This window comes from Platalea leucorodia (genome assembly GCF_965183815.1).
Source record: "Platalea leucorodia genome assembly, chromosome: 4".
Taxonomy (NCBI): Eukaryota; Metazoa; Chordata; class Aves; order Pelecaniformes; family Threskiornithidae; genus Platalea; species Platalea leucorodia.
Window position 1 is genome coordinate 64,808,533 of NC_138826.1, and position 27,123 is coordinate 64,835,655.

Consider the following 27,123-nt stretch of genomic DNA (forward strand, 5'->3'; position numbering starts at 1 on the left):
AATTTGCCTCACCTTCTCTGTTAACAGGCCAGGCCTGATGGATATTACAGCACTCTTTGCATTCTAAAAGTAGTAACTTCATTTGTAATGTATTAATAGCACATCTAAAAATGTATTAACTCTGTAAATGATGGCTAGGTTGGTGTTCTTAAAAGAATGCCAATTCTAAGTTAGGATTTAAATTCAGAAAAATCAGCTAAAGGACAAAGTTGCATATTGAAAGTCCTCGTGGAACTATAAATGACTTCAGATCTAAGGAACTGATGTTACAAAGAGGATTATTAAGAATTTTCTGCCATCATACAGTTCGTTAAGTGAGCACTAGATATCTACTGAGAGTCTACACAAATGTTTTTATCCCTTAGTGATGGAATATTAATGAACAAATACATTTTACGCAATGTTATTTGCAGAGCACAGATCCATTAATGTGTTCCAATAAATTAGAGCATACATCTGACATGAGATTAATTTTTCATGCAGAGAAAAATCAGATGACATTCATCCAACTTGAATTGGAAATGCAGATGCTTTTTAATATAGAATACCTTTTGCTCTATTCCATTAACGTGGTAAATTCTCTGAAAGACTCTTATGAACTGTTTAAATGTTTGCCTGAAGAGTCTTTTACTTGCATGTAAAAAATGTGATTCTATCTGCTTCTGCTTGAATTCATTTTGTTAGATGTAAAATTCTTCATTATTATTAAAAAAATAATCATAAGCTGGTATTTTTGAGTGTGTTGTCCATTCTCATCATATTATGACTAAACACATGAAAAAAGGCAGATCTAGTTCTAAAAGTAGGGCCCCAGTTTTGGTAGAGCTGCAAGGCTGTAAGAAACTCTTCCAAGATAATGTAAATATGTGTTTTATCTGGCTTACTTGTTTGTGTGGTTTACAATGATCAGTTCAGCTCTGGAGAAACACTGGCCTTCCCCAAAATACAGCTGCATCTCCTCCAAAGTGGGATGATGTTCAGTGGAAGTGCTTTTTTGTATATGACCTAAAAGAAACAGAGATTATTTGCAAATCTTGCACTAATGGGGAGTAAAACCATGAGTAATTCTCTAGTTCTGGAACTGCACCATTAAAATTTTCCCTTTTTGTAATGCCTTTTCAATATACATGAAAGGGAAATAAACTTGCATGTTGTTTCCTATAAAAGTAATACTGCAGTGCTCCGGGTTCAAAGAAACAAAATGGATTAGCATCCTGAAGTCTCGGAAAGCATCAGTGTACAGAAGGCAGCCAGTTCTGACTCTTTCCTTTTTTTCCTGCCTCTTTCTGTCATTACAGTTCTGGCTCCTCCAGCAGGCCACCAGGAGCTGATTCTACACACAAAGTCCCGGTTGTTATGTTGGAGCCCATCAGAATTAAACAGGAGACAAGTGCACCAAATGAGAACTTTGATTTCCCAGTTGTTATAGTGAAGCAAGAAACGGATGAGGAATCCCGGCCTCGGAATGTAATATTAAGTTATAAGGATCTCCTTTCTCTTTGGTGGAGGGTATTTTGCATTTATGGGGAACAAAATAATTTACTAATATTCTGTTGGGGACTTTTTCAGGGGAAAACTAAAAAGCTAAATAAAAGGAAGAGGTGAAATTCAAAATAAAACTAGCTCTACTGCCAATTCAATTAATTAACTGGTGCAATCAGACTGCTTTTATCCATTGAAAACCTGGGAAGGCAGAAAATAGTTTGCAAACATCAAATTTTCATGTAATGCTAGGAAGTGTTTCTAATCGTAGTGCAGTAATATACATAAGTAAGGTTGCTAGACTTTCAGGGCATCAAAGATTAGTTTTATTTTTTATTAGTGGAGCAGTAAATAGCCTTTCATAACTGATTTCTTGTGTTTAGTTGCCTGATGCTGTAGTACGATAGTACTTTTTGCATGCGTGTTGCAAGGTGTATGGCTGCCTGCATATAAGTTCGTTGTTCTGGTCAGGTTGCTTGTTAGGGTCATGTAAATTCACATCAATATTATAATCTGGCTTCCTTTATTTCTTCTTACAGGCCACCTTTTCAAGAAGCATACTTACTTCATTGCTGTTAGATAGCAATCATAATTCCACTTCTGATGAAGCTGTCTTAAGAACAGATGCACCTGACAGCACAGATGATCAGCCAGGGATACTGCAGGAGAACACGTCCAGTGGGAAGACAGGATGGATAGGCCCCCCCCACATTGGGGAGGGCAGAAAAGAGGATGATCCCAATGAAGACTGGTGTGCAGTATGTCAAAATGGAGGGGAGCTCCTTTGCTGTGAGAAGTGTCCCAAAGTATTCCATCTTTCTTGTCATGTCCCTACACTGATGAGCTTTCCAAGGTAATTATGTTCCCTTCAATTCCATCTAAACTTGCATTAAAAGACACAAGCTTTGTATTGTGAAACCCAGTACAAGAAGTTTTCGCCTCAAAGGAACAGTATCCTCTTTGAAGTCTTGAAGTTTTATTAATTGGTGAAAATTGGAATTTGCATTGAAACTCCAGTTCAACTTTGCAGATTTGCAGCCACAATAATACAACTCTTCACTTATTTGGCAGTTAAGCAAGATCACTTACATCTAGGGCATCTATTATTAAGATTGGGTCACAGAATTACCAATCTGTCATAAAATGTTTTAAGGATGACATAAAAGATTTACATTTTAATGCTACTACTACTACTACTAATAATAATAACAACAACAATAATAATAATAATAATAAACTTAAAGAAAAATCTAAGCTAATATAGTATTAAAGTTACTATTTACTATAGTACTAAACATGGCTACACTCCAAGCACGGAATGTAGTAACTGACATCTTCTAATATCTCTCGTTCAATGTTGCAACAAGCAGTAGGGTTTCTTGATTGGCTGTTACAAAACAGTAAGTTTGAGTTTCAAAATACAGTCTTAAACAGGTTTTTGTTATAAGCATTACTGGCATTTGCTTCTGGAATTAGTGTCTTTGATTAAGATAAATGGCATTTTGCAATGTTCCAACTTGGAAATGCCATGCAATAAGCTTATTAGTATTAAAGGATAAAAACATCTGCCGTAACATGTTCATTGTTTAATGCTTTTATAAATATTAGGTTTTCTTATTAAATATCAGCATAGTTTGCTGGTGTAAAACATTTGGATAGCAACTTAGTTTAGTACAGTGATTATCTCTGTGCTACTCTGAACAAGCATACTTCTGCAAGCATATCTACTCTTTTAAATGTCACTAGAAATGGCACATAAAAATGTTTCTTTTACTTTTTGAAACTTCAAATTACAGTTGTTTTTTTTTTAAATAAAATGATGCTATGTTACAGCTTTGCTATAAGCAAAACCCAGTAAAGTTACAGTAAGCACTTAAACTAATAAACATTTGTGCCTTTCTGACAAGAAAAAAAAAATCTTTAAGCAGGTAGATAACTATGTATTTACAAGGCTTTGCTTCTATTAAAGCTTCAAGAATAAGTCTTTAAAATGTCTCTCTTTTACTGGATCATTCTGTGGAAACTGAGATGATGATGTCTGGGGGCAAGGGAGCCGAAAACAACTTTTCTGACAAGTGTTCAGATCTGTAAAGGTGCATATTAATACAAGTGCACTGTGTTCCTGGACTTCAGAACCCCGGTTAGCTTGATTTTCCTCCTGGCATCAGATGCATCAGGTTTTTGTTCTCATCTTTGTGGTTCGTTTTTTGGGTTTTTTTGGTGGTTTTTTTTTTTTTTTTTTTTGCAGGTGTTAACAGTCTGCTTAACAAACTTTGGTCTCTTAGCGTTAGTTCCCTCAAACACACAAAATAATTCCTTTATTAGTATGTCAGGAGTGTCAGTCTACTTCTTTCATGATTGCTTCTTGTTCTTGCTTCAGGTGGATAGAACAATTTCCCCTATAGATTCATGAGGTCACTGCATCTTTTTTCCTGCACTCTAACCCACCACACTCTTCCTGATTCTTGGATATTTAAATGCATCATTCCTCCATCTTTCATGTGTTTCCTGTTTTCTTGTATCATGAGATCTTTATATCATGGCCTTTATCTATTTTTGTTTATCTGCCACATCATTTCTCTGATGCTAGTCCAGGCACAGAGGTGACACTGTCGTATAAATAACTCCGTCAAGTTAAGACAGTAGAAGGTAAAAGTCTCTTTGAAGGAAAATGCCGATTATTCACTACTGTATGCTACAACTAGCAGATGGTGGAAATCTTTGGATTACTTTAAATAAAAAACAGTAAGATTTTTTTTTTTTTAACTTGGAAAGTCGTCTGCCTTACTATTGAAATGAATTAAAAGGCACTGCAGAAACTATTTCCCTTTTACAAAGATCTTATTATTATAGCATACCTCTGAGTAAATACACGCAGTTAGATCTCATAACTCCTTATTGCCAAATTCTGTCTACTACGTAAGAAGTACAATTCAGCCCTCTTGTGGTTATCTGCAAGCATGCAAGTTTCTTCATTTGTGTTTCTTCATTTATATTAAAAACGTAGACTCTTCATAGGTTTTTCAAAACTTTGAGGTTCACAAATTGTATTAGAGAATCAGTGAACACAGCTTGCAAAACTAATTTTGTCTCATAATCTTACGCTGTCATGTCAATCCATAGGGTTTTCCTAGACTAACCGATAAAATCAGGAACATCTGAAAGTTTTAGGGAGTGAAGAATTTCCAGTTTTCCAAAAAGCCTTGCCTAGGGTAATCTATATAGAGTAGTAGTGTGTTGTAGATCAAGCTTGTAGAGAGAATATATAGTTCTCACCATATAACACTAACGCTTTTCCTTCTGTTCGGCCTATACAATTCCTTCAGTCTCTCTGTAGTTAGGAAACAGAACTCTTAATAATGCTTTGGTTGAATCCTATGAGCTCAAGTGAAAAATTTCAGTACAAACAAAGGTAGACACCATTTGTCTATTATGACAAACCATTTTTCTGTTAGGACACCGTAAGTGACACCAGTGTCATTAAGAGGAAACAAAGTTCTAATACAGCATTTTTACCAGCAGTCTCTGCCTTTTGCAGTGTTTAAAAAACCACCAACCGCAAAGCAACACGCAATGCAGAAACAAACACCCCACAAATGAGGAAGTTATCCAGAAATATGTGGAAAGCCTTTTGTCAAGAGTGTGCTACATCACTGAGGTCAATGTGTCTGTTTGTCTTCTTTAGTGGAGAGTGGATTTGTACATTCTGTCGGGATTTGTCCAAGCCAGAAGTTGAATATGACTGTGATAAACCCGCTCACAGCTCTGAAAAAAGAAAATTGGAAGACACTGTGGGTTTGGCGCCAATAGACCGTAGGGTAAGGATAAAATGAGTACTGTCTTGCTGCTTCTTGTATTCTGAAATTTATGTATCTTTTAAAAAGTGATGGTAAAAAAGGAGAACTAACTTTTAAAATAAGCTCTGAGATCATAGCAGCCTTCATGTAAACATGCTGAACAACACATTCTGAATGAAGAAGTGGTGGTGATCTGGTGCTCTGAACTGGGACTGTGTTCTGGGAATTACCAAGTGCTGTTTCTACCAGAGCTCTCATACACAGTGACCTTGCATTGAGCATTTTTTTTTTCTTTGTTTGTGCTCTCCAAATTTGGCATAGGTTGACGTTATCAACTAATGGTTTTAGTCTTTAAAGCACTTTGTCAACATCCTTTTAAAAAATTAAAGTGGGTTCTTTCACAATGAAGATATAGAGAGATGCAATACTGATCCTGCAGAGATTAACACAAGGCTCTGGAAATAACTGCTATCCTTTTGCAGGTTTGAACATTCTGGTGGAAAAGCTACAAAGCAAGCAGTGGGTCTCCAACTTCTGTTTTTTCCCTTAAACCTCACAGTTAAAGAAAATTGTGCCGTTCAACTGCAGATAGTTGAACTGCTTGACAGAATCTTTTGGATTCTTGGGGTTTTGGGGGGGTGTTTGATTTTTCTCATTTCTTTGTAGTTGTTTTATAATTATTTAAAACTTTTTTTTAAGCAATTTTGAGCTGTATTGGAAACTTTCAGCAGTGTTTTACTTGGTTTCAACTGGCAACTTGTGTAAATACACTGAAATTAGTATTTTATTTGGGGTCTTAGTCTACCTGTAGAACCATTATTTACATGTGCTGCTATCTAAAAGGAAAAAAGCTAGCTGTGTTTATATTTTGCTTTAAATGTAAGTTATAAAAATGTGATTTGTAAAAGTCCTATAAATAGTCTGATAAAGGATCAGCAAGCATAAAATCACACAAAACTCTCTTTAGAATCTCTTTCAAGGCTCAAGATCTAGTTTAATATATTTGGATACACAAAGAAGAGAGATTCCTTCCTGCTGCTAACAAAAAGCACTATAGGCTTTGCAGTTACAGAGCAGTTATACCCAGCTCAGGAAAAATATTACTGCTATCTCTGAATATTTGTAAAGCACTAAGAGCCACACATGCTTTTTAATTCCCTGGAATGTCTGCTGGGCTCAGCAAATGCTGAATAACGCTGTTAGTAACTGTGTGAGGTTACATAGCATGCATTTGAGAGTTGATAATGATATATCTTGGAGAGAAGGAATACTGTAGGCCACTAGTTATGACAGTTAATCTTGCTTCCAAATACATTTTCTGTGCTCACTTTTCTGCTTAGGGGCTGAGGGAGTGCTGAGCATCTGTCTGGTATTTTCTGTAGTTTGTTATTTTAGAACAAATCATGTAGGATTCTCTAATTACTTGGGTATCTATTTTTCTTGACACAGAAGTGTGAAAGGCTGCTGCTATACCTCTACTGTCACGAAATGAGTCTTGCTTTTCAAGATCCAGTTCCTCCCACAGTATGTACCTCACTTCTTTCTATTTTATGTTAGTAGCATAATTGGCGTGTTTCTAATGGCATTTTTATGTCCCATCACAGTCCATTATCAGAAGTCAAGTTTCCCAGATGTTGAGTGTATTAAATGTGTTTAATTTTATTAAAACTGTCTGAAGGGGAGTTAAAAGTTGAAGCATTAGGTTGGAAGGGGATTTGCTAGTAAAATTCCCCAAGAACTGATTTTACTTAATACTTCAAAAATAGACACAAAAAGTAAGTTCTAACACTGTCTGCTGATTTCACAATGCTGGGTGATATCACTAAAAAGTTGAATTGAGATATGTTTGGGTTTTTTTGAAATTACCTGATTTTGAGAATTAGAGTACTCCATAGTACTAATATGAGATTGAATTTCTTATTATTAGTTTGAAATTTATTAGTTTAAAATGGTAAACAATACCTGGGTGTATTAGAAGTCCAAGGACACACAGAAGAGTTACCAGCGTGATCAGATGAAAAGTACCTCTTTTATGTTCCTCAAGACAAGTCAATGGGAAAAGAATTCATCAATAAGTAATATGCTCCATTGCACCCTTTTTATTCCATTTGAATAAGATTTCTTCTTTTGAAGAACATTCCACAGAGTTTAATAATAAGAAGGGGCACAAGAGATTAATTGATTAATCATTTGATCATCATGTATTACTAAATTCAGGTATTATAGCATCTCTCTTAAAATGTGAATCTAGTTAGGAAAAAAGTATAAACATATTATCATTGGATTTCATATCTTATTTTCTAATTTCTAAGTCTTTCTAAAGAAAGAATACATCTTAATCCTACAACCACAGTTTGAGATGCCAAAATCATTGATATCTCTGAATCATTTTTTGGATGTATTTCATGACCAAAATTCATTTTGAGCAACCCATGTACTGTCTCTGTTGGAGTGGGTTGTCAAAGTTATCATATGGTAGTCTTGAGAGTGAAGCTTAATAGATGGCTCATTTGACTGCATCCAAAAATAATGCCCAAATCGTTTCCTCTATCATATGTAGTCAATGTAGGTGGGATTTTTATTTGTTTTTCTTTTATTTTAAAATAGGCATTGGGAGGAGTATATTTTAGCCAGCAAAACTAGCATACGTCACTGTTATTCCAGAAACTGTCTGCGTATATGTTAAAAGTATAATTCTTATGTCTTAGAATTGTACTTTGAAGGTGGGACTAAATCTTGCCATCTCCCTCAGAGCTAAAGGTTTATAAAACAGTAAGTAATGAACATAACTGCATTTGGTAAAAGATTTTATTCTCCATTTAGGTTCCCGATTACTACAAAATAATCAAAAAGCCTATGGACTTGTCAACCATCAAGAAAAGACTTGAAGTGACCAATTCATTCTACACAAAGCCAGAAGATTTTGTGGCTGATTTCAGACTGATTTTCCAAAACTGTGCTGAATTTAATGAGGTTAGAAAAGTAGATATACTTTATCTGGTTCTGTAGGCTTAATTGCTTTCAGGAAAACTGTAGTGGGGGTAGAACTTGCAACACAAGAATTTAGTTTATTAATTGTTAAACTTATTTTGATGATGAGACTGCAGTGAAAACATAGATGACATTTGAAACTACTGTGGTGGTAGATGACTATGCAGTGTAGATCCTTCCATAGAAGGAAAGAGGATTGTAATAAACATGCTAGCTGAATGGCAGGGCAGCAGGTAAAGAACAGGACAATTGTTTATCGCAGAGGTTAATGGTGGGCATTTGATTTAAAAATTGGTTTAATCCTCCTTGCCTCAAATCTTAAATTCAGTGGGATTTTCATTCTGGGAGGTCTGTACTCACCCTTGTGATTTCTAGTTGCATGTTGAGTGATTGTTATTATCCTTCACTGCACATAAGGGAACACATGGTGAAAAAGGGATGCAGGTACTGAGTGGACCACAAAATGCAAGAGAATTACACTGGGAATAAAGGCTTCTCTAAGTGGCCTCAATGGTGTCCTCGCCCAGTCCCCCTGGATAGCTGGGAATACTTCCTGCCATGGCGACCTCCGCTTCAGGAAACTGATCAGCCATGGTGGCTATGAATGACTTTAGGACTGCCTAGTCTTCCCTGTTACAATCATCATCTATCCTAGTAATATTTTCACCGTAAATAAAAAAGGTCTATAAGCTAGAGAAATTCCAGCATTTCAAGCAGTTGTTCCAAAACGCTTTAACACCCTGAAGGCATACCTATATATTTCACAGCATAACCCAACTTCTTTTTTTTTTCTTTTTTTAGTCAAGATTTAAGAGTTTTTAGAATCTCTTTATATAGCTTTCAGAACCCAGGCAGTATGGCTTTTGCAATTGGCTTCTGTGATAATCCATCAGAGAAAAAAGTCATTGGAGGTGTTGGCCAAAAGATCTACCCTCGCCCTCTGTTTTGCAGGCGTGTGTCTTTGGGACCATGTGTTCTACAGGTGCCATTCTTAATGCTGACTGATTTTTTTTGTCATTTGTAAGAGCACCTAAAAGACCTAATGTGATCTAAGTATAGCGTTATTTTGTGATGCATTGATGTTATTAATTCTCCCAACAGCCTGAATCAGAAGTGGCTGATGCCGGTATGAAACTTGAAGCGTACTTTGAAGAACTTCTAAGGAACCTTTATCCTGAGAGAAAGTTCCCTGTACAACCCAACTGCCAGAGTGAAAAAGATAATCCAGAACTTACTGATGATTCGGATGATGACTTTGTACAGCCCCGGAAAAAACGCCTCAAAGGAGAAGACCGTCAGTTGCTTAAATGAGCCGCATGTGTTACTACGGAACGTTTTTTTTTTAAAAACTAAGAATATTTATCAATCACTGTTAATTGTGAAAAGGGGAAAAAAATCATGACTGACTGCTTTGACTTGTAGGTTTGTGGATATTTACTCGACTTTCTACCCCTTGTCTGAAATACAAAGCTAATGGAGATCAAGGCATGTGGAGAGCTTCTCTGAAGTTCCAAACTTTTCATCGTACTTCTGGAGCAGCACAGAAGTTGCCATTTGCGTGGGGTGACAGCTGTTTAACTTTGAGGAACAAAAGAAGTTTGTATAGAATTGAACTTTAAAACATTACGTGGGTTCAACATGTGGCTTTCTGAGTTTGAAGAAAACGTGATCTCACCAGATTTTTAATTTTACCAAAGGCATGTGGCTGGCCATAATTTGATTTCTTTGTACTGTATTTAACACAAGCCATGAAAACAGATGGTGTAATATTATTGTCCTGCAATACTGACTGGTACAATGAAAGTGTAGTTGCCCCCAAAGAAGTTAATGGTAATTTTAAAATGTAAGGGAGAGTGTATTAAAAATAACTTAAAAAAAAAAAAAATATTGTTTGAAGCTTTTTGATGGAGGAAGTAAAGGACAGAATACTTTGTTTTGTGCCGTTTTTCTCACCGCCAGCAAAAAACAATGGTATTCCTGTGCTATTTTGTTTAACAGATGTCGCAAGTTTGATGTACCTTTGTTTAATGGAGTTGATGGCAAAGTCTCGAGGGGAAAAATGTTTGCTTGCAGCTATCAGTCAGTCTTTGTGTATGTTTAGAGAGGGGAAAAAAGCATCCTTTCTGTCCACAAGCTCTTGTTGTTTTTCCAAATTTCTAAATATGTTGTTGTCAGAATGCAACCAGCGTTGTTATTCACTTGGAAGTACACAAGTTTGAAGAGGCGTAGAAAAAAGAAAGATACTGCTCTTCAGCCCTTCATCTGTCCTTGTTAAAATCACCAGAAGGTGAGGACAAATTAGCTTTTTTTGTTCTGTCCACTTTCCAGAAGCACTAACAACAATATAGATGGTTATTTCTGCCCTCAGAGATTGCAGAGTTAGAGAAGTACTTGTCTATGGTTGCTCCAGCTATTGGTTTATACTCCTCATTTATGTCGCCTTAAATGAAAACTGAGTTTTTTGGAGAGCAGGCAGTCTTTTGGATTAATTGAGCTCTGATTATGCCAGAATTTTGCAGATGGAATTGCGAAGGCATCGGAGTGTACGCAAGCCTGCTTTTGACTTGCTGTGTAGCACTGATGTGGTGGTATGGATGGCTCATTGAAGAGAGTACATACAAGCGCTGCTGCTTCTTCCTCCCTGCTGTGTACATATGCAGTCAGAAAAAGGCCCTTTTTTTCCTCTCACCAGCTGAGATACTACCCACCTGCCTTTGTCATAGGGGGGCACTGCACACTTCAGTGTAGTGGACACTTCAAAAGAACATCAGTTGTGTTTGCAGCAGGCCTTTGCCATAGCTTTTGAAATGCCATGATCACGTGGTTGATTTTTAAGCTGCCCAGAGTAACCATTTATTGTCCCTTTTTCCTCCCCCCCCCCCCCCCCCCTTTTGTTTTGGGGTGGGGTTTTTTTGTGGAAAGTTGTTATTACCTGGAGCGAGTTGCTTGTAGCAGGAGTTTTACGATCCCAGAGTACCAGAAAAAAAGGAAGAGAGGTAACGGAGCAGAAGAGGATGGTGAGGGAGACCATTCTAACAAAACAGGTGTGATTAGTGCACAGACATAAGAAATAAGAGGCACTGGCATTGCAACAGTGAAGTCTTGAAAGATCTAGCAATGCCTGGAAGTCCTAGATACCCTGTCACCAGGTTTAACAGTGCTTCCAGAGGAAGGTGCTGTGTGTTTCTCTGGACCATAAGCTGCAAGCACAGATTTATTAGGAGGCTTAGTGCATTTAGAGGTGAAGTTAGACACCTGTACAGCCTCACACTCAAGTTGTTCTCCCAATGGAAAATGCTGGGCAGAGGAGCGTAGACGTACTCCTGCAGTCCAGTGACTTACCTGTCTGCTGTAAAGTGTTTGAAAATGTCTCTGTTTAAATAATCCACTGGAAAAATCTGACTCAGCTTTCATTTTGTGGTCTTGAATGTCACCCTGAGAATCTTCAGAAATTGTTACTGGAATGAGGTTTGAATGTTAAAATTTAACTACTGCAGTGCAGATAGATGGTATATGCACAAATTGTTGAGGAATGCTATTTTGTTTTTACGGGAAAGTATTATATACTTTCAAGCTGCTATGGCAAAGCTTTTTTTTTTTTTTTGGTGTGTGTGTGGAATGTCACTACTAATAGCACTAGTAGTAAAGAATCCTCATTTCACTTCATGGGACAGGTAGAAAGCATCTATTTATTGAATCATAAGAAAGGGAACGTCCTTGAGAAATTTGCCATTAGTCTATACGAATCATAGCTCTTTCTTACACTGTTCAGTTACAATTTTTAATAATGGAGATGGTATGAAGAAACAATCAACATCAAATGCAGCTCACAGGAAACGACAGATTCCAAAGGTTTATTTTTCTTTCCCACCCAATCCAACATCAAACGCTTGCTTTCATTTTACTTGCTAAAAAGGGGAAAGAAAATACATTAAATTAACAAAAGGCATATGAAGACCAACAGAAAATGGGTACAGGGGAAAACAATATCCATTTGGATATGTCCAAAAGGTCTCGCCTCTGACAGGCAATCCCTGTGACTGCTTTGAGAGTGGACTGATGCTGTCCTAATAAACTGAAACAAGATTAGATATGTTTTTTAAATGTCATTGTCTAGATTTCACAAAAAGTTAATTATATATTTTTTATTTAGTTGGTTCATTTAGACCTAGCTTTAAGGAGCACATCTATTGTGTGGAGCCTTAGGACTAAAAACTGCCACGTTAAAAGAGCTTTTACATCATGTATTTAAATTCTTGTATGGATTGGATTACTGTACTTGTGAGGCCCTTGGACAACACGGTCAACAGTCATGATTCAGCAGTCCCCGAATGACTACGTACACAAACGTAATCTCTGAAATGACCACAAGATAAAGAGGTGGCAAGTTGAATTTAAGATCTAATGGTGCCTTCTCTGAGTACACAACTAGTTCTGCAGATTTTTATTTTTCCATCCTTTTGACTTGTGCATATAAAAGCCAGCAGCTGGACCTTATAACTCTTATTTGTAGCTAGGAGGATAATAATGCTATTAAGACCCTAGGAAAAGGGGGGATCCCATTAAGGAATCATTACGCTCTCATTTATCTCCACCACTGTTTGTTAGCTAAAGTTAATCCAACTGTAGCTGAATCAAAGCTTTCCCTTTAGGTCTAAAGCAGTTTTAATGAAGTGTTTTGCTTAGTAATTACTGTAAATCCAGCCATTTGAAGACCTAAGTGGCTCTCTGGCCTCTGTGCACAGGGTTTAACTTCACCCACAAGGGAAGAGTAAGTTGCTTTGTCCGCTTCCTTACTTATTTTCCCCAGTCTTTTACAGAATATGATATAGATATTTTAAATGGCATCAAAACATAAAAGACAAGCATTTCTAAAAGACAGGCATTTAAAGAAGCAGGCAATGATTAATATGTTGCTTTTCTGAAAAGCCTAAGGTTAACTGTCCCGTGCACCTTGGGGAAAACTTAGAAGATGTCACCCAAGAAGTTGTGTGTTAAGAGTGTGTGTATATATGTAATATGTGTGTGTTTGTATATATGGTTTTTTAAAAGTCTGGTTCTGAAGCCCATATAAAACAGTTTGATCAAACATCTGTCTTGCTCTAGGCTGCTAAAGAAAGTGGATTATTTAGCCCATGGTCTTCTGGTTTATACAGGTAAGACTGCAGAGTAACGGGCAGTGTGATGTGGGCATGCTCCGTGCACGATGTGGAAATTTCCATGCTGGTGGAGCTGATTTCGACGAGAGTGACAGAACTGCTCACCACCTCCTGTAATTAAACTAGTGCGACTTGTGCATGAGAGGCTGTCTGGATTTAAACCTTCCCCTTAATCTTTGTGCTTAGCATTTTGGCTGATTGCTTTTTAGGAAACGCTAGCCACAAGGGCTTAGCTAACGGGCTGATGCAGTTGGGGCTTTTGACTTGAATCTGAGGAAGAAATGGCTTTAGCAGTTTAAGGCATTACTTGTATCTGCTGTCCTCGCTTCAGAACAGGACCGAAGATGCTAGCAGAGAGGCTTGCACTAGCTGAAGCTAACGCGCTTGCATGAGGTTGCTGGGGCTAGGGCAGGCCTTCTGGTTCGTTCTTTTATGAGAAACGAGCTTTAGGCAACTGGGGTGACAGTGCTTTAAGCTGCCGCAACAGCACATTCCTGTGCTTGCCTGCCAGGCCTTATTTTGGCTTATGATCCCTCCGGAGAGTTTGGTTTGGATTCTGGCTGAATCATAATCTACTAGTTTCAAAATAGCATTTAGATAGAGAGGAGCTCCTGGCGCGGTAATACAAACCTGCAGTGCCCTGCCCTTGGTCTCGATGGGCAGCGTGAAGGCAGAGATTGCACACACGACGCACACAGCGGAGAAAAGACACAGGGCCCCAATGAAAGACGCACTCATAAGAACCTGCAGGTAAAGCAACAGTTCCAACATCAGCTCAGGGGCGGGGGGGGGCTGGCCATTAATTAGTAATTAAAGAGTGGACAAAGGGTCACAAGCACCTGAGAGACTCGGCAACAGAAAAACAGTCTTGTGAATCCAAGAGCTTTCAGAAAGTACCAAATACTAGCAAGCTTAGCTCAGGAGGAGATTTTTGCAGATCTGCATCTAGCAAAGACCACAAAAGTACTCTGTGTTAATGTCAGATAAAGAACTAATAAGTTGGAGGAATGAAGATTTTTTTTTTTTTTTTTTTTTGTGAACTTCAGGGGCATCTCTCTATTTCATAGCAACGATGATAGGCACAATGTCTACCAACATGATCAAGCATGCTCTTACTTGTGATATAAATGGGGCCACCATGGCTCCAACACGGCACAATGACCCACTTGTTCCCATCCCCAGGGCTCGCATTGTGGTGGGATAAACCTACAACAGGCCAGAAAGAAACCAGATTAGTGCAACAATGATCTGTGATACGTGTCCTTATCTTTCCCCCTTTTTTTTTTTTCCCTTCCTTCAGAGAGACTCATTACGTTATCAAGGGCAGCTAGTGGGATAAGATACGAAAAGAAATAAAGGCTCCTTTAGGTCTTTTTTGTGCCATTACAGATTTGCCATTCTTTGCCTCAAGTAAAGTTTTAGGGCAACTCAGTCAAAGCTGGATGTGATTCCCCTGCTCTTTGCTTACCACCACCACCACCACCTTTCTCCCAGCTGTGCTGGGCAGCTCACATCAAAGTCGCAGAGGATCAGCTGGGTGCTAAAGGAAGAATTCAATGTATATTGGCAGGCCCTGTATCTGGAAGGCAGGACGAAAGGATATTGTCTGCAGCCTTCAAGACTGCCTATTTACAGATCCCAATAAGAAACGTCCAGGCTTAGAAGACTGTGCTTTGCGTATTTTCTTTTTCACATCTCCCAAGCACCTGTGCCAAAAAAACCCACTTAAGCATGTATTTTGCTTAACTTCTTTTTAATTAAAAGTTCTGTTAATATCAATAGATTTTAGCACGTGTATTCATGGAAGCCTTTGTTTAAATACTTTACTGGGCCAAGCCAATGGAGGTGAGGTAAGGTAATTCAAGAAGAGTCCAGGCATGTGGCCAGAAAGGGGATTTCCAAGTTTGGTTTTGATCATTCATTGATTAAATTGTGAGTAGCATTGGTTTATGATAGGGCCGTTGCAGCAACAGTCTGTCCATCAACAGCATCCAATTCCGGACTATTAAAACATTGGTATTTATTCAAGCCTGGTGCATGCTTAAATAATGGAGTGTGCTATTAAAAGAAGTATATCAGGCCAACACAGGGAGCTACTTCTGTTTGCTTTTTTATCACTTTACTCAATCTGCAAGGCAATACATTTAACTTCACACAATTGTTTGTTTAAAAAAGAACAACCAAAAACCCCAACAACGCACAGAATTCATGGCTCCAAAGTTGTATGAAGGACAAGCTCTCTGAAGGATTAAAACTATTTGCAGACAGAACACAGCAATTTCCACTAAGTAAAAAAAAATCTTGTATATAACCTCACACTACTACATCAGCCTCTTAAGAAAGTGCTGGGAAATGTTCCTTTCAGTGGTAGCCTATTTTCTAACTAACTTTGCAGGGGTTGGGAGGGGAAAGACTGTGGGTTTTGGAAGATGGTGGTGCACAACATCCTCAAAAATAACGTTTTGTAGTAGCTGACCAAGAGGTGGCTCAGCAGGGCCTTCCTCTTCCTCCTGCTCGTCTCATCTCCAGCTAGTTTTCTGATTCCTTCTCTGATCTTGCATATGAAAACAGTGTGGCCAGGAAGCCAGAGAGACTTTGTTCAAGGAAGGTGACTTCAACTGGTCAATAGATATGGCAGCATTCCTGGGTATAGGCAAACGGTCTTTCATGCCCCAGAGCAGCTTAACGTACTTTCAGGAGGACCCACCTCTGCTGTGTAAATGTAGATGGTGTTGAAGTTTGCTGAAACCAAGGCACGCAGCATGAAGAGAAACCCAATCGTGCCTGTGCTAGAGAGAGAGCCAGCCATGTGGAGCAAAGCATTAGTATCACTGAACGCTGAGCAGCAGAGATGCATCCTAATATCTGCACTGTGCTAAGGCTTTTACCGGCTTAATATAAGGGAAAGCATAAAGAAAAGCTGATTGCTGACAAGTATAATCTTTCTTTAGTCCATTGGCAAGGCATGTTCGACAATGGGCTATTTCATGTTAGATTTCCTTTAGGCCAGTGTTAGAGGCTGGAGGGAACGATCTGAACAGGACTGCCGTGGCTCAGCTGGTGCCTTCAGCGTTACGGTCGAGTCTGACTTCCAGCCTAGCCCCTGCTTTCGGTTCCTGTATAAAACTATTGCAAGCAAATATGATGGCCAGGCTCAGTTTTAGGGAAATCTGAAAATAATAATAGCAGTACGGAGGCCAATGCCTTACAGAATGACTGTAAGCTTCCTGACAGGGGCTTATTTAGCTTAACAACTATTTACAGCCTCCCATTCCAGCTTCCAAGTATTTCAGCCAGCCTCCAGGGCCAGTGGCCCATGGGGCAAGCAGCAGGGGTGTACACGGCTGGTGAGCAGCTGTCAGGCTACCAGCCAGTTTAGAGGAAACTTCAGCTTGAAGCCATCCTGATTTGTAGCAACCATGACACTGCCAGCTCAAGAAGGGTCTTTCTTACACATCCTGACAAATCAACCTGATGATAATAATTATAGCACTAACAGCAGCCTTTCCCTTGATGTTTTGAGCTCCTCTTAAAGTGCCTGACTCTACAAGTTAGAGGAGACTTAGGTAGCATTGCCAAAAATGAAAGAAGGCGGGGGGAAGTGACTGAAAGAAAAATATGACTTCTTTCTGGTGGATGTTTTTCACATCATTTTTAATTTTCCAGACTGCACTAGAAAGCAGCTAGTTGTATGCTTAGGGGAAGCCATGTGGGCTCAGTAATACAAGTGAGTTGCTCTGCATGCCCCTGCACCCCAGCATCTGCAGCCGCAGCTTTCCCGGGAAGTGCAGGAAACCAGTCAGAGGTGTTTTTCAGGCGTACAAGAATTACTGGCCTGACTGACTGGTGACCTGAGAATACCACAGGTTCTGCCCACAGCATTGCCAACCCCCCCAGCAACACCCGCATGCTGAGCAAGACTACCTCGAGGTGCAGATATTAAGGAGAAGAAAGAATAGCGCCGTACATCCCATGGTGATACACAGGCTCAGGCGTCTTCCAAGGAAGTTGATGACAAGAATGTTCAAAGGATTTACTGGAGATAAAAAGGAAAACCGTAAAATGTTCAATGACCTAACTGCAATGATTGTCTGTCTTGATAGAACTTACGCCTCAAAAATACTTCTCTGCATCCTCATTGCCTGCCAAATGCACTACAAAATGCACAAACCCTATAATTCCCTTCCTGTACCCAAACTCTGTAGGTTTCCCCCGTGCTTCTTGTTTGTTGTTTTACCTTCCTCTCAGAGGATGGAGCCTGTCCTCTGAAACTGCCCTGCTGTACTACGGCAGGACACCAGCACTTGCCCTGAGCCATGAGTAGCACAGGCAAGGGAAGGCACCCGCTGGGTGACCACCGCTGGCCTGGGTGGTTTTGCTCCCTCTGGCCATGGCCCAGCCAAACACGGGGGCCCAGACCGTGCCCCGTTGAGTCGCCCCCATGAGCCGGCGCTCCCTGGCAGGCTGCACCAGGAAGCATTTTGGTTTGCTGCAGATTCCCTGGGCACTTAGCCATCCTTTACTGTAGCACTCAGCAGAGGACCTGCTCCTCAGGCCACCATCTCCTAAGTAGGGCACTTGTGTGGTGCATTCAGTTACATCATGCAACTATTTGCAATCCTTGCTTATTTATGACTTTCCAAAAACTATGTCTGAGAATTTGGGAAGCCAGGCTTGATTCTGATAAGTTAGGAGCCATTTCCCCTGGAATCTAACCAAGGCTGCCAGTACGTACTAACTGCAAAGGAGATCTTTGGCTCTGCTGGTGGGAGGACCCGTGCTGAAGTTGAATTATTCACCTGGGGAGCAATGCCCTCCCTTGCCCCTTGCCACCAGCTCATGACCTGTGTCACAGACCTTCATCTGAAGAGCCAGCAATGCTGAGGATATTTCGACCTCCGGCATGTCACCAAATGCATGCAAAGCTAAAAGCTTTGCAGCGGGTATTGGCTGGTAAAGAGGGACTGACAGGGCAGGGAGGGGAGAAGAGGTTACGTGCGATCTCTCCGACTGTGCTGATGATCATGGTCTGGTAGGCAGTGGGCCCGAACAAGTGGCAGTGGCAGGGGCTGCGGCTCTCCTCGGAGTCATCGCCAGGGTCCTGCACCAGTGGTGCCGCAGAGCCACAGACGAGGTCCCGCTCCAGTAACTCAGCGCTGGCCAAGATGACCCCATAATAAGCGAAAGCTATGCCAAGCCTGGCAGGGGAAACACTGCAGTGAGCGGCAGCAACGATGGGGAAGGTGAGGAAACAGAAATGCAGCAGGTTTTGGGTGCCCTGGGACCCCTGCTGCATGCACCAGCTCTACATGATGGACCCCCTTAGCCTGAGCCTAGCAGTGACTTGGGCACCCACCAGGTCACCGACCTCCCCACCCACAGCACACCACTACCACCTGTGTCCATGCACCTCTCTTCCTTGGAGGACCCTACCCCAGCTCATAGATCATCGTTTTGCTTGCCCCTTTTAGTGCTGTTTCTTGCAGCAGGTGACCTGCTGCAGTCACGCTGGGGAGACCATGCCCCTTCGGTCCCTTTCCTCACACAGGGCTGTAAGTGGGTGGAGACATTTCCAAACCACCCCTTTCCAGGGGACCAGGGAGTCTCAACATGAGGCACCAATGCTGGCAGCTCATGTGAAGCAACCGTTCAGGTTTTTTTTTCTAGTTCTTATCCTTTCTGCCCAGGGATTTTCAAAAAGAGTTTTCATTAGCTGGCTGGGGAGGCTCACATCGCACCCTGGCTGACTATCAAGAACACAGCATTGGTGATGGCAGCCTGGCTGTGTCGTTATAGTAATTCAGCATATGCCTAGTCATAAGCAGGCCGAGAAGTAATTTTCACTTTTTTGTCCCCCCTGGCAGTTTCAGAAACAAGCAGCAGAATCTGAGCTAGGAAACGAGCTGCCTGGCGAGGCGGGGGATGCTCGGGGCGTGGGGGGCAGGAATGCAAACCCGAGAACATGCCAGTGACTCCTGGGGGACTAGGAGAGAAAGGAGAATTAAAAAAACAAAAAGAAAGATATTTTGTAACACTCATACAAGTTGAGGGGAAAAAAAAACATAAAAAATTCAAGGCCTGACTTAGAAACATTTTGGGTCAATGAGTTCCCACGGACCCATTATTTATACATTTCCATTCCAGGCAGCAAAGTCAATGAAACATATATTATCCTTGCATACAGCTACCGGGAACATTGCATATGAAACGCATCTCTCTTCAATCTTAATTTTCCCCAGCCAGTGGCACTGGTAACAGTTAATGAGTTTCTGTTGGAGCCCTGTTTCACTGATACATTGCCTGGCCTGCAAAGGTGCTGCATTTCTCCTCCTCTCGGGAAGAACAAGTTTGCACCCAGAAGGGAAGCAGAGCTGCGGGCACGTTGCTGGGGCACGCTGCAGGCAGACGTGGGCTCTCTCCTGCGGCTCTCGTCTGGCTCCTACCCCACCTCCCCTGAGCTGCCCTGTCCTGAGGAGGGACTCATGGCGCCCTGCACCGTCCTGGATGTCCAGCCTTTTTCTGCCTATCTTAACACTGACTGACACAAGGTGTCTGAGGCATGGTCTGAGATCAGGACATGCCTACGGTGACCCGTGATGGCAGAGTCAACGGGAGACTTCTGCTCCCTGCGCACATTCAACTGAGAGAATGAGCTGATAAACAAGAGAAGAAAAAAAAGAAGAAGAAAAAAAAAAAGACTTTTTTTTTTACCATATGATCCATATCTGCAACGTGGTTCTGAGGTATTTGGGGTGGATGAGGTCCTTGAATCTTCCTCTCCTTTCCTGCAAATTGTTTGATAGAAATAGAAGTTTTTTAAAAGGCATCTTTTACACAGGGGCGAGTGTTCTGTGGCAGCAGCTGGCACCCCAGGCCCCCCCGCCTTCGCTCCAGGCTGCTGACGGCACGACAATGACAGATGGTGCAACACAGCACCCATCAGCCCTCCAGAGAGGAAAGCCCCTCTTCCCAAAGGATGCCCACAGGAGGACGCGCTGCGAAGGATGGAGGGGAGGAGAAGGGAACACTCCTGGCCCCCACAGGAGCCCCCAGCTCCTGGCAGTCTGGCCCCAGCATGACCGTCACAGTGCCAGAGGGAGACCTGGTTGCTGCTGAGGGGCCAGCGCTGCCGGGGCTGCTGGCACCTCCCATTGCCCCATGTTTTGGGGACAGGGGCCAAGCGTCCGCTGGTCTGCATGTGGAGCAAGTTTGTGGCCACGCACATCTTGCAGGGAGGCCTGAAATGCCAGTGAGCAGAGAGACAAGCAGGCAGTGGGGGGCCTTGCCCGCTCTGCTGCTCCCCAAGAGCCGGCAGCTGCCCCAGCATCCCACCACCGAGGGGAGACAAGTTCACAGGGACAGTTTGGGTTGCCTTTATTTTTATTTTCCTCATCATTGGCTAAGCCTGAGAGGGTGCATAACTAACAAAAACCCTTCTCACAGCCAATGTGGGTCCATTACATGAATTCAATTAAACTACAGGGAAGCTTTAATCCTAATTAATTCCAATACAATAGCACCATCTTGCATGAATTGCTAAGGACAATGCTTGGTGCCTGTGGGATGGAATAAGCAGCAAAGAGGTCCAGGAAAGGGACTTACAAGAGCTGGATAATAATTTTGAGGCCCTGGACAATAGCTTTGTCCAATCTTCCTCTCTTGAGGGTCAAAGGACGGAATAAGCCCTCCCACCCTGCAGTCAGTAAGGCCCAGACTGGGGATAAGGGGGAGCAGCCTCGGGGGGGCCCTGGCCCCCAGCTCCTCTCCTGCCCCACCTGCAACACCCACACGTGCTTTTGGGCATTTTGGTCCAGTAGTGATCAACTCCTGAGCTGCTCAGATGCTTACAGGTGCAAATGGCGGTAGCTCTGAAATGGCCTCTCCTGCTTTGACCCTCTTCTGCTGGTCCGTGGCTCCACACTCAGGGACCTGAGGTGCTGGGACCCAGCAGACGAGCCCAGCCAGGGGCTGGGAGAAGCCTCTGGGAGCAGTGGGTTGACCTCATGGCAGGGATCCTTGCAGCCTGACCAGCCACAGCCCTGACAGGGAGCCCGAGGGGCAGGCCCCCGGTCTCACGGCACAGGGGACGCCTCTGGGGGATGGATGGGCAATAAGGAAGAACGCGCTTTGCCAGGAGCCCTTTTGGTGGTAAAGGAAGCAAATCTTTTCTCAGCATGATATTTTTCTGAGCAAATACAAAGAACGCAAAAAAAAGCAGAAAACTCAATTCCATTTTGAGGGCCAAGATTATTGTCTCTCCAAAAGAAAAATGATATCTTCATCATCACACCCAATAGTTGTTTGGAAAGAAACCAGGTGAAGGGAGGGAGAGAGGCAGAGCGAGACATGCTTGGTGCTCCCACTCCCTCCCCAAACCCCACATGCCGGCAGCCCTGCCCGGGACGGAGGGGCCGGGCAGCGCCGCGGGCTCGGCCTACCTTGGTGGGCTCCCTCAGCACCCCTTCGGGCATCGCCGCCCCGTTCATCTTGGCTATCCTGCGCAGCGTGGCCAGGGCAGCCGCCGTGTTTCCCGTGGACACGTTGTACCGCGCCGACTCCGGGATGAACTGAAAGCGAAGCAGCGTCAGAAAGCCTTTCTGCACCTCTCTGTCCACGCAGCTCTACTCACAGCTTCCCGTCATGCCCAGGAGCCCAGCCAGGTTATCACGGGGCACTGCCGGGGCTGGAACAGCCTTTGCCTGTCCTCCTCAGAGCCATGGCCTGGGGCACCCTTGCATGTCCCAGCTCCCCATACCCCATGTTGGGGGGCTCACCTTGCCCAGCGAACCCATTTCTTGGTCCAGCTCCCAGGGGTCTGCTACTGAGCTGTCTGTGGCAAGCACTCAAGAGAGGTGGAAGCCAAAGACACAGGTTTAACAAACACAGCCCTTAATTAATTGAAATTCTAAAGCAGGATGAGGCAGGTGTCACTTAAGCAAAAGTCTTGGAAGACTCAACAAGGCCATTAAAAAAAAAAGGAAGACATGGATTAAATTTAGGAACAAACTCACTCATCACTAGCATTTGCAACATTCACCCACACCTGGTGCTCTTTCCAAAATAAAATACCTTTTTATTAAATGATAACTCTATTAACCTATAAACAATTACATTTGTGTCACTGAAATATGAATTAAAGACTCCTTTTCTAAAGGTATGTATGCTGACTGTGTCTTTTTTCCTTCTGGACTAAAAACTTTTGCTACCCATCTTTTTCTGGCAAAAACAATCAGGGAAACCAAACATCAAAGTTATATGAGTGGACGTTCACAGCGACCTTGCATTTGACTGCCCAGGTAGCACCCCAGGTGGGCTTGTGCATTCGTTCAGCTGCAGGAAGAGCTTTCACATCTGCACAGCTTGCACCAGCCACAGCTTAGCACTGCAGCGCCCACGAGCACTGTAAGTAGGGATTTTCCACATCACTCCCCACAAATAAGACGGTCCTCATGTCCGAGGCTGATATTTCTGAAGCATGAGTAAACCTGGGGAAGCTGTGGTTGACCCTGACACCGATTTGCTCTGTGAACACTTTACTGAGGCTTCATTCGTCAGCCCTAGCAAATGTAAAGACTGAAGAGGGTGTGCTGTGGTCAGCACTAGACTGAAGATGTTACTTGTGATTTTTTGCATATCCTGCCCAGCCTGTCTTCCTCTCGATGCCTGGCCCATCACCGTGGTCCCTGGCTACCACTGGCAGCCTGGACACTGGAACCTGTGGTGCTGGAGGGCTACAGCAGGGCAGCAAAGCCAGAGGCTTTGCAAAGCAAAGCCAAGCCATCTTCCGCAGGGTGACATCTCCTCAGCAGCTGGTCTGCAGCCCCCCCCAGGCCATCAGGACCTTCCCAAGCCCCCTGGGTGAGAGGGCTGCAGTGGTAAAAGGAGGACACAAGGACAGTCCCAGGCATGTGGGAGGTGGAGGGTGATGCCTCTTGGTGCCTGGGGAGATGCCAGGTCGGTGGTGGTGTGTCAGGGAGTGGGGAGAAGAACTCTTCCTACCTTGAACACAAGGATGAGAAGGATGCCTGGGATGGAGGCGATTCTGATCAGCCACCGCCAGCCAATTGTTGGGTTCACCACCGATGCCAGGCCAATGATTAACAAGGATCCTGCCAACCAAAACACCTTTCCAAGGGAAAGGAAGGGGTTAACACATGAACACATGGCAACGATTGGTTTATTTTCTTCCCTTCTGGTCTGGTTCCACGGATAGGTGGGAATCGGTGCTGGGGAGGGCTGCGGTTCCAACTGAGCCATCCGACAGCTGTCTGAGAAGCTGAGCTTGGGTTGAAGGAAAGAGGGAAAGACAGACAAGGATTTGGGGAGGGATGGCTGAAGATAGTCTTAATTAGCTCCAGATGAAAACAGATAACTTGCTGTGGCTACCATTGTACTCAAAGCCACTTCTTTTGTCCTTCCAGTCGCTTCTCTGCTAATGCTCACACCCATGAATTTTCCTCTTGTCTAAATGTCTGCAGGGGAGCAGCAGAGTTACAAGCACCGAAGTCAAAACCAGGCCAGATTTCCACTGCTGGAAGTTGGTGTGTCTCCAGTAGTCTCAATGCCAAGTTATAGCAACAGAGAATCTGGCCCCTCCGATCTGCAAGTACATTCCTCCCCAAAGTTCACTTGTTGCCATTAGGAAGCGCGTCCCTTTCCAGGGGACCACCCAAGGGAGCTCAGCCAACACAAAGCACAAACAAATATATGAAAGCCACAGCAAGTTCATGAGTAATCTGTGGGCAGAATTAACATGTTTCTGGGGAGAAATACAAGATTATTCTTTTTTATAAACCTTTGTGTTTCTGATGACACTTTGGTAATGAAGCCCTGGGATCAAACAGGCAGTAATGAAAAGCAAATTATCCCTGCCACCAAGACTGTATACAAACACTTTTGGCTCAGTTGTCAGATGAATTCATCTGCTTAGTGAGGCCTCTGCAGATCACTTGCACATGCAGCAAGTGCCCACTGCAGAAGTGGAGTAAGCAACAACCCCAGTCATGCTTGCTGTAGTCTTCACCCAGCAAGCGGTCACAACCTTCCCAGCACGTCTCAGGCTGAATCTGGGACTAACTATGCCAGCCCTATCCTGCGGAAAGCCCCGTGCCGTCCCTGAACAGGGACAGGGAGAGGCACAGATTAGGACCTCATCTGGGAATCACCTCGTTAATCACTTGTTATTAAACAAGTCCAAAGAGAGGAGAGGATAAGCCCAGGCTCAGAGGGGGCCAGTGGTGCCGCTAGCCCCAGGCTTGCTGGAACGCCCACCGGCACCGGCCCCATTCGAGCAGGTAGCACCGTTATCCATAGGGCCGCTGAGAGGCTGGGTGTCAGCCACCACTAAAAGCCCCCATGCAATGTTTGGGGCATCCAATTATTTGAGAAGAAATTGCCTCTTTTCTGCAGGCAGCTGCCTGTGTACACCTTAATAACACAGACGCCACGCTCCAGGGCGCAGGAGGCAGCAAGCACTCGCTCGGACCAAGATAAATGCAAATAGTCTGGGAGAAAGGCTGATGTGGTGGAGGCCCAGCTTCCAAACAGCAGCAGGACAAATCTCCCGGGACTCAGGGCTAGAAGAAACAGTAACGTGCTCACTCTTACCTGAGATAAGGGTAACATGTATCCTCGGTATTTGGTGGGCAAAAATTCCGTTTTTATGATAAGCCTAGTGAAAAGGGAAAAAAAGTGCAGAAATACAGCAACAATGAGAATTTCTATACTAATCAAGCAGCAGTTCAGCTCAGCTCAGTTAGTGCTGGACGTTGCTGCCCGTAGGCAGGGTGACCATCCCTCTTCTACCACTGAGCACCCAGAGAGGGGGTCCGTGCTCGATATGCCTCCCACTCGGGCAGGCACCAAACTACACGCAAGGGAGACGCATGGCGTGAATCCTCTCCAGGCCGGGGCTGCAGGATACAGGCAGGTGTTCCTGTGCTCCAGGAAACCTACGGGAAGGCCCCGTGGGGCAACTGAGGTGTCAGCACAGGTGCAGAGTACATTTGTAGGAGTGGACAATTTTTAGTGCATCATTTTTTTCATTAAATAAAGAAAACAGTCCATTCCACTTTTTATCACATGGTTGGATAACCCTTGGGGGAGGGCCTGGCACTGGCACCTATCAAGCTCACAGGTGTGAATTGTGCTACCTTGACTGAAAAGAGAGAGAGGGAGGAAGACGCATGTTGGCTCCTTCTATCTCAGCTACTGAAGCATTTTATAAAATGTGCAATTTCCCTCCATCCTCATTAGGCTCATTAGCAGCCTCCCTGGCAAGGGAATGGGGGCCCTCCTGCAAAGGAAGCATCCCCGGGAGCTTGGCGGATGCGCAACCTGGGCGCACGGTGCCTTCTCCACCCAACACCACCTATCTCCCTCCCATACTTTGCTTCAGCAAAGGGGTCTTGGGTCAGCGTGACCAGCTTTGGGCTTTCCTGCGTGGGCAACACGGAGGTTCAAGGAACCACGGAAGATGCTGAAACGTTGCATTTATTTCCCTGAGAGAATCGAAAGAGATAATTTATTTTGCCAGTGCTAGTGAAGTGGTTGTTAATATTCTGAATTTCTCCTCTCCCCCTCCATATCCCCCTTTCCGCCTGAACAGGGCAAAAAGTTTCATTTAAGTGGGAGCGTTTTACATCAGTTCAAGAAGAATTTGCTACTTAAGCAGAATTGTTCTGACTTTTTTACGAGGAAGCAGCCTTTGCTCATCTGTTACCTGTCTAATTGTTTTTATAATATATGTGCTTAATAATCCCTCTGTCACTGGCTTAACATAAACCAGCTGCCCCCTCTATTCCTGGGCTCGGGAGTCCTTGGGAACTGCAATTTAGGTTGATTGACTGGGATTCAGTGAAATTACAGAATGGCACTTTGTTTTAAGGTGATGTGGGAATTTGCTCCCCTTTCCACTTCCAGCCCCCGTGGAGGCCCCTTCCCTGCCATCTCCTCCAGGTCACAGTGCAGCCACGGCTTAGCAGGCTCAGCGCAAGGAAAACCAGGCGCTCCTCCAGGGTCAACCAAAACGAGCTTGAAGGGCCTTTCTTGCTGTAAACCCGGGAACTCAGCCCCTCCAGGTCTGGGGGTGCCTCTGCTAACCTCTCCGTGAAGGCTGGCTTGTCACTGCCCACGTCACGATGCACGAGGCACAACCTTACCCTTGCGCGTGGCCTGACACGCCACCTCCTACCATGGCCCGCAGGAACACAAACCAGATGTAGGATGGGGCAAATGAGGTCAGCAGGGAGAAATAGGCTGCCCAGAGGAATGAAAGCAGCAGAATCTGCAAAAGGGGCAAAATTAGGGTCATCAAACCACAGGCTCAGCCAGGTGCATGGCACCCACAGGGCTTGGGAAAAGAACATGCAGTCCCTGGTGCTCACTCACCTTCCAGCGGCCATACCTGTCGGCCAGGAGCCCAAGCACTATGCTGAAGACCATGTAGCCAAAAAACACCATCTAAGGGGAATTGAAACACAGCTGTGGAGGGCCCACTCCTGGTGGCACCAGGCAGCTCTGCTCTTTGAACTGTGGGTGAGTTGAATGCTTTCCAAGCAGCAGGATGAACTACGGTGCCCAGAGCCATGAGCGAGGTGGCTTTCAGGGGTTGACTTCCTCTTTGTAGGCACTCACTGCTTCAACCTTCAAAGCTGAGGGTTGGATGGCAAGGACTTCAAAATAAGAATATGGAA

General features: G+C 43.5%; 2 protein-coding genes across 2 annotated transcripts in view; one reads left to right on the forward strand and one right to left on the reverse strand.

Moving 5' to 3' along the window:
• TRIM24 (tripartite motif containing 24) overlaps window positions 1-10,978 on the forward strand; it is a 66,247-nt gene extending 55,269 nt beyond the window's left edge. Inside the window, exons 14-19 of the mRNA XM_082310402.1 lie at window positions 1,299-1,467; window positions 2,022-2,335; window positions 5,168-5,300; window positions 6,729-6,803; window positions 8,103-8,252; window positions 9,372-10,978. Of these exons, the coding sequence (XP_082166528.1) occupies window positions 1,299-1,467; window positions 2,022-2,335; window positions 5,168-5,300; window positions 6,729-6,803; window positions 8,103-8,252; window positions 9,372-9,581 (1,051 nt within the window). The 3' untranslated portion in view covers window positions 9,582-10,978. The remainder of the gene's footprint in view (window positions 1-1,298; window positions 1,468-2,021; window positions 2,336-5,167; window positions 5,301-6,728; window positions 6,804-8,102; window positions 8,253-9,371) is intronic.
• Window positions 10,979-12,166: 1,188 nt separating this feature from the next.
• Window positions 12,167-26,890, reverse strand: SVOPL (SVOP like; the record flags this gene model as incomplete). The annotated part of the gene is made up of 12 exons (XM_082310198.1): window positions 12,167-12,178; window positions 14,060-14,173; window positions 14,546-14,635; window positions 16,137-16,218; window positions 17,354-17,465; window positions 18,425-18,627; window positions 20,141-20,214; window positions 21,868-21,996; window positions 23,429-23,554; window positions 25,037-25,100; window positions 26,590-26,714; window positions 26,819-26,890. The coding sequence occupies 12 exons, from the start codon at window positions 26,888-26,890 to the stop codon at window positions 12,167-12,169; spliced, it is 1,203 nt and encodes a 400-aa protein (XP_082166324.1).
• Window positions 26,891-27,123: the final 233 nt, after the last annotated feature.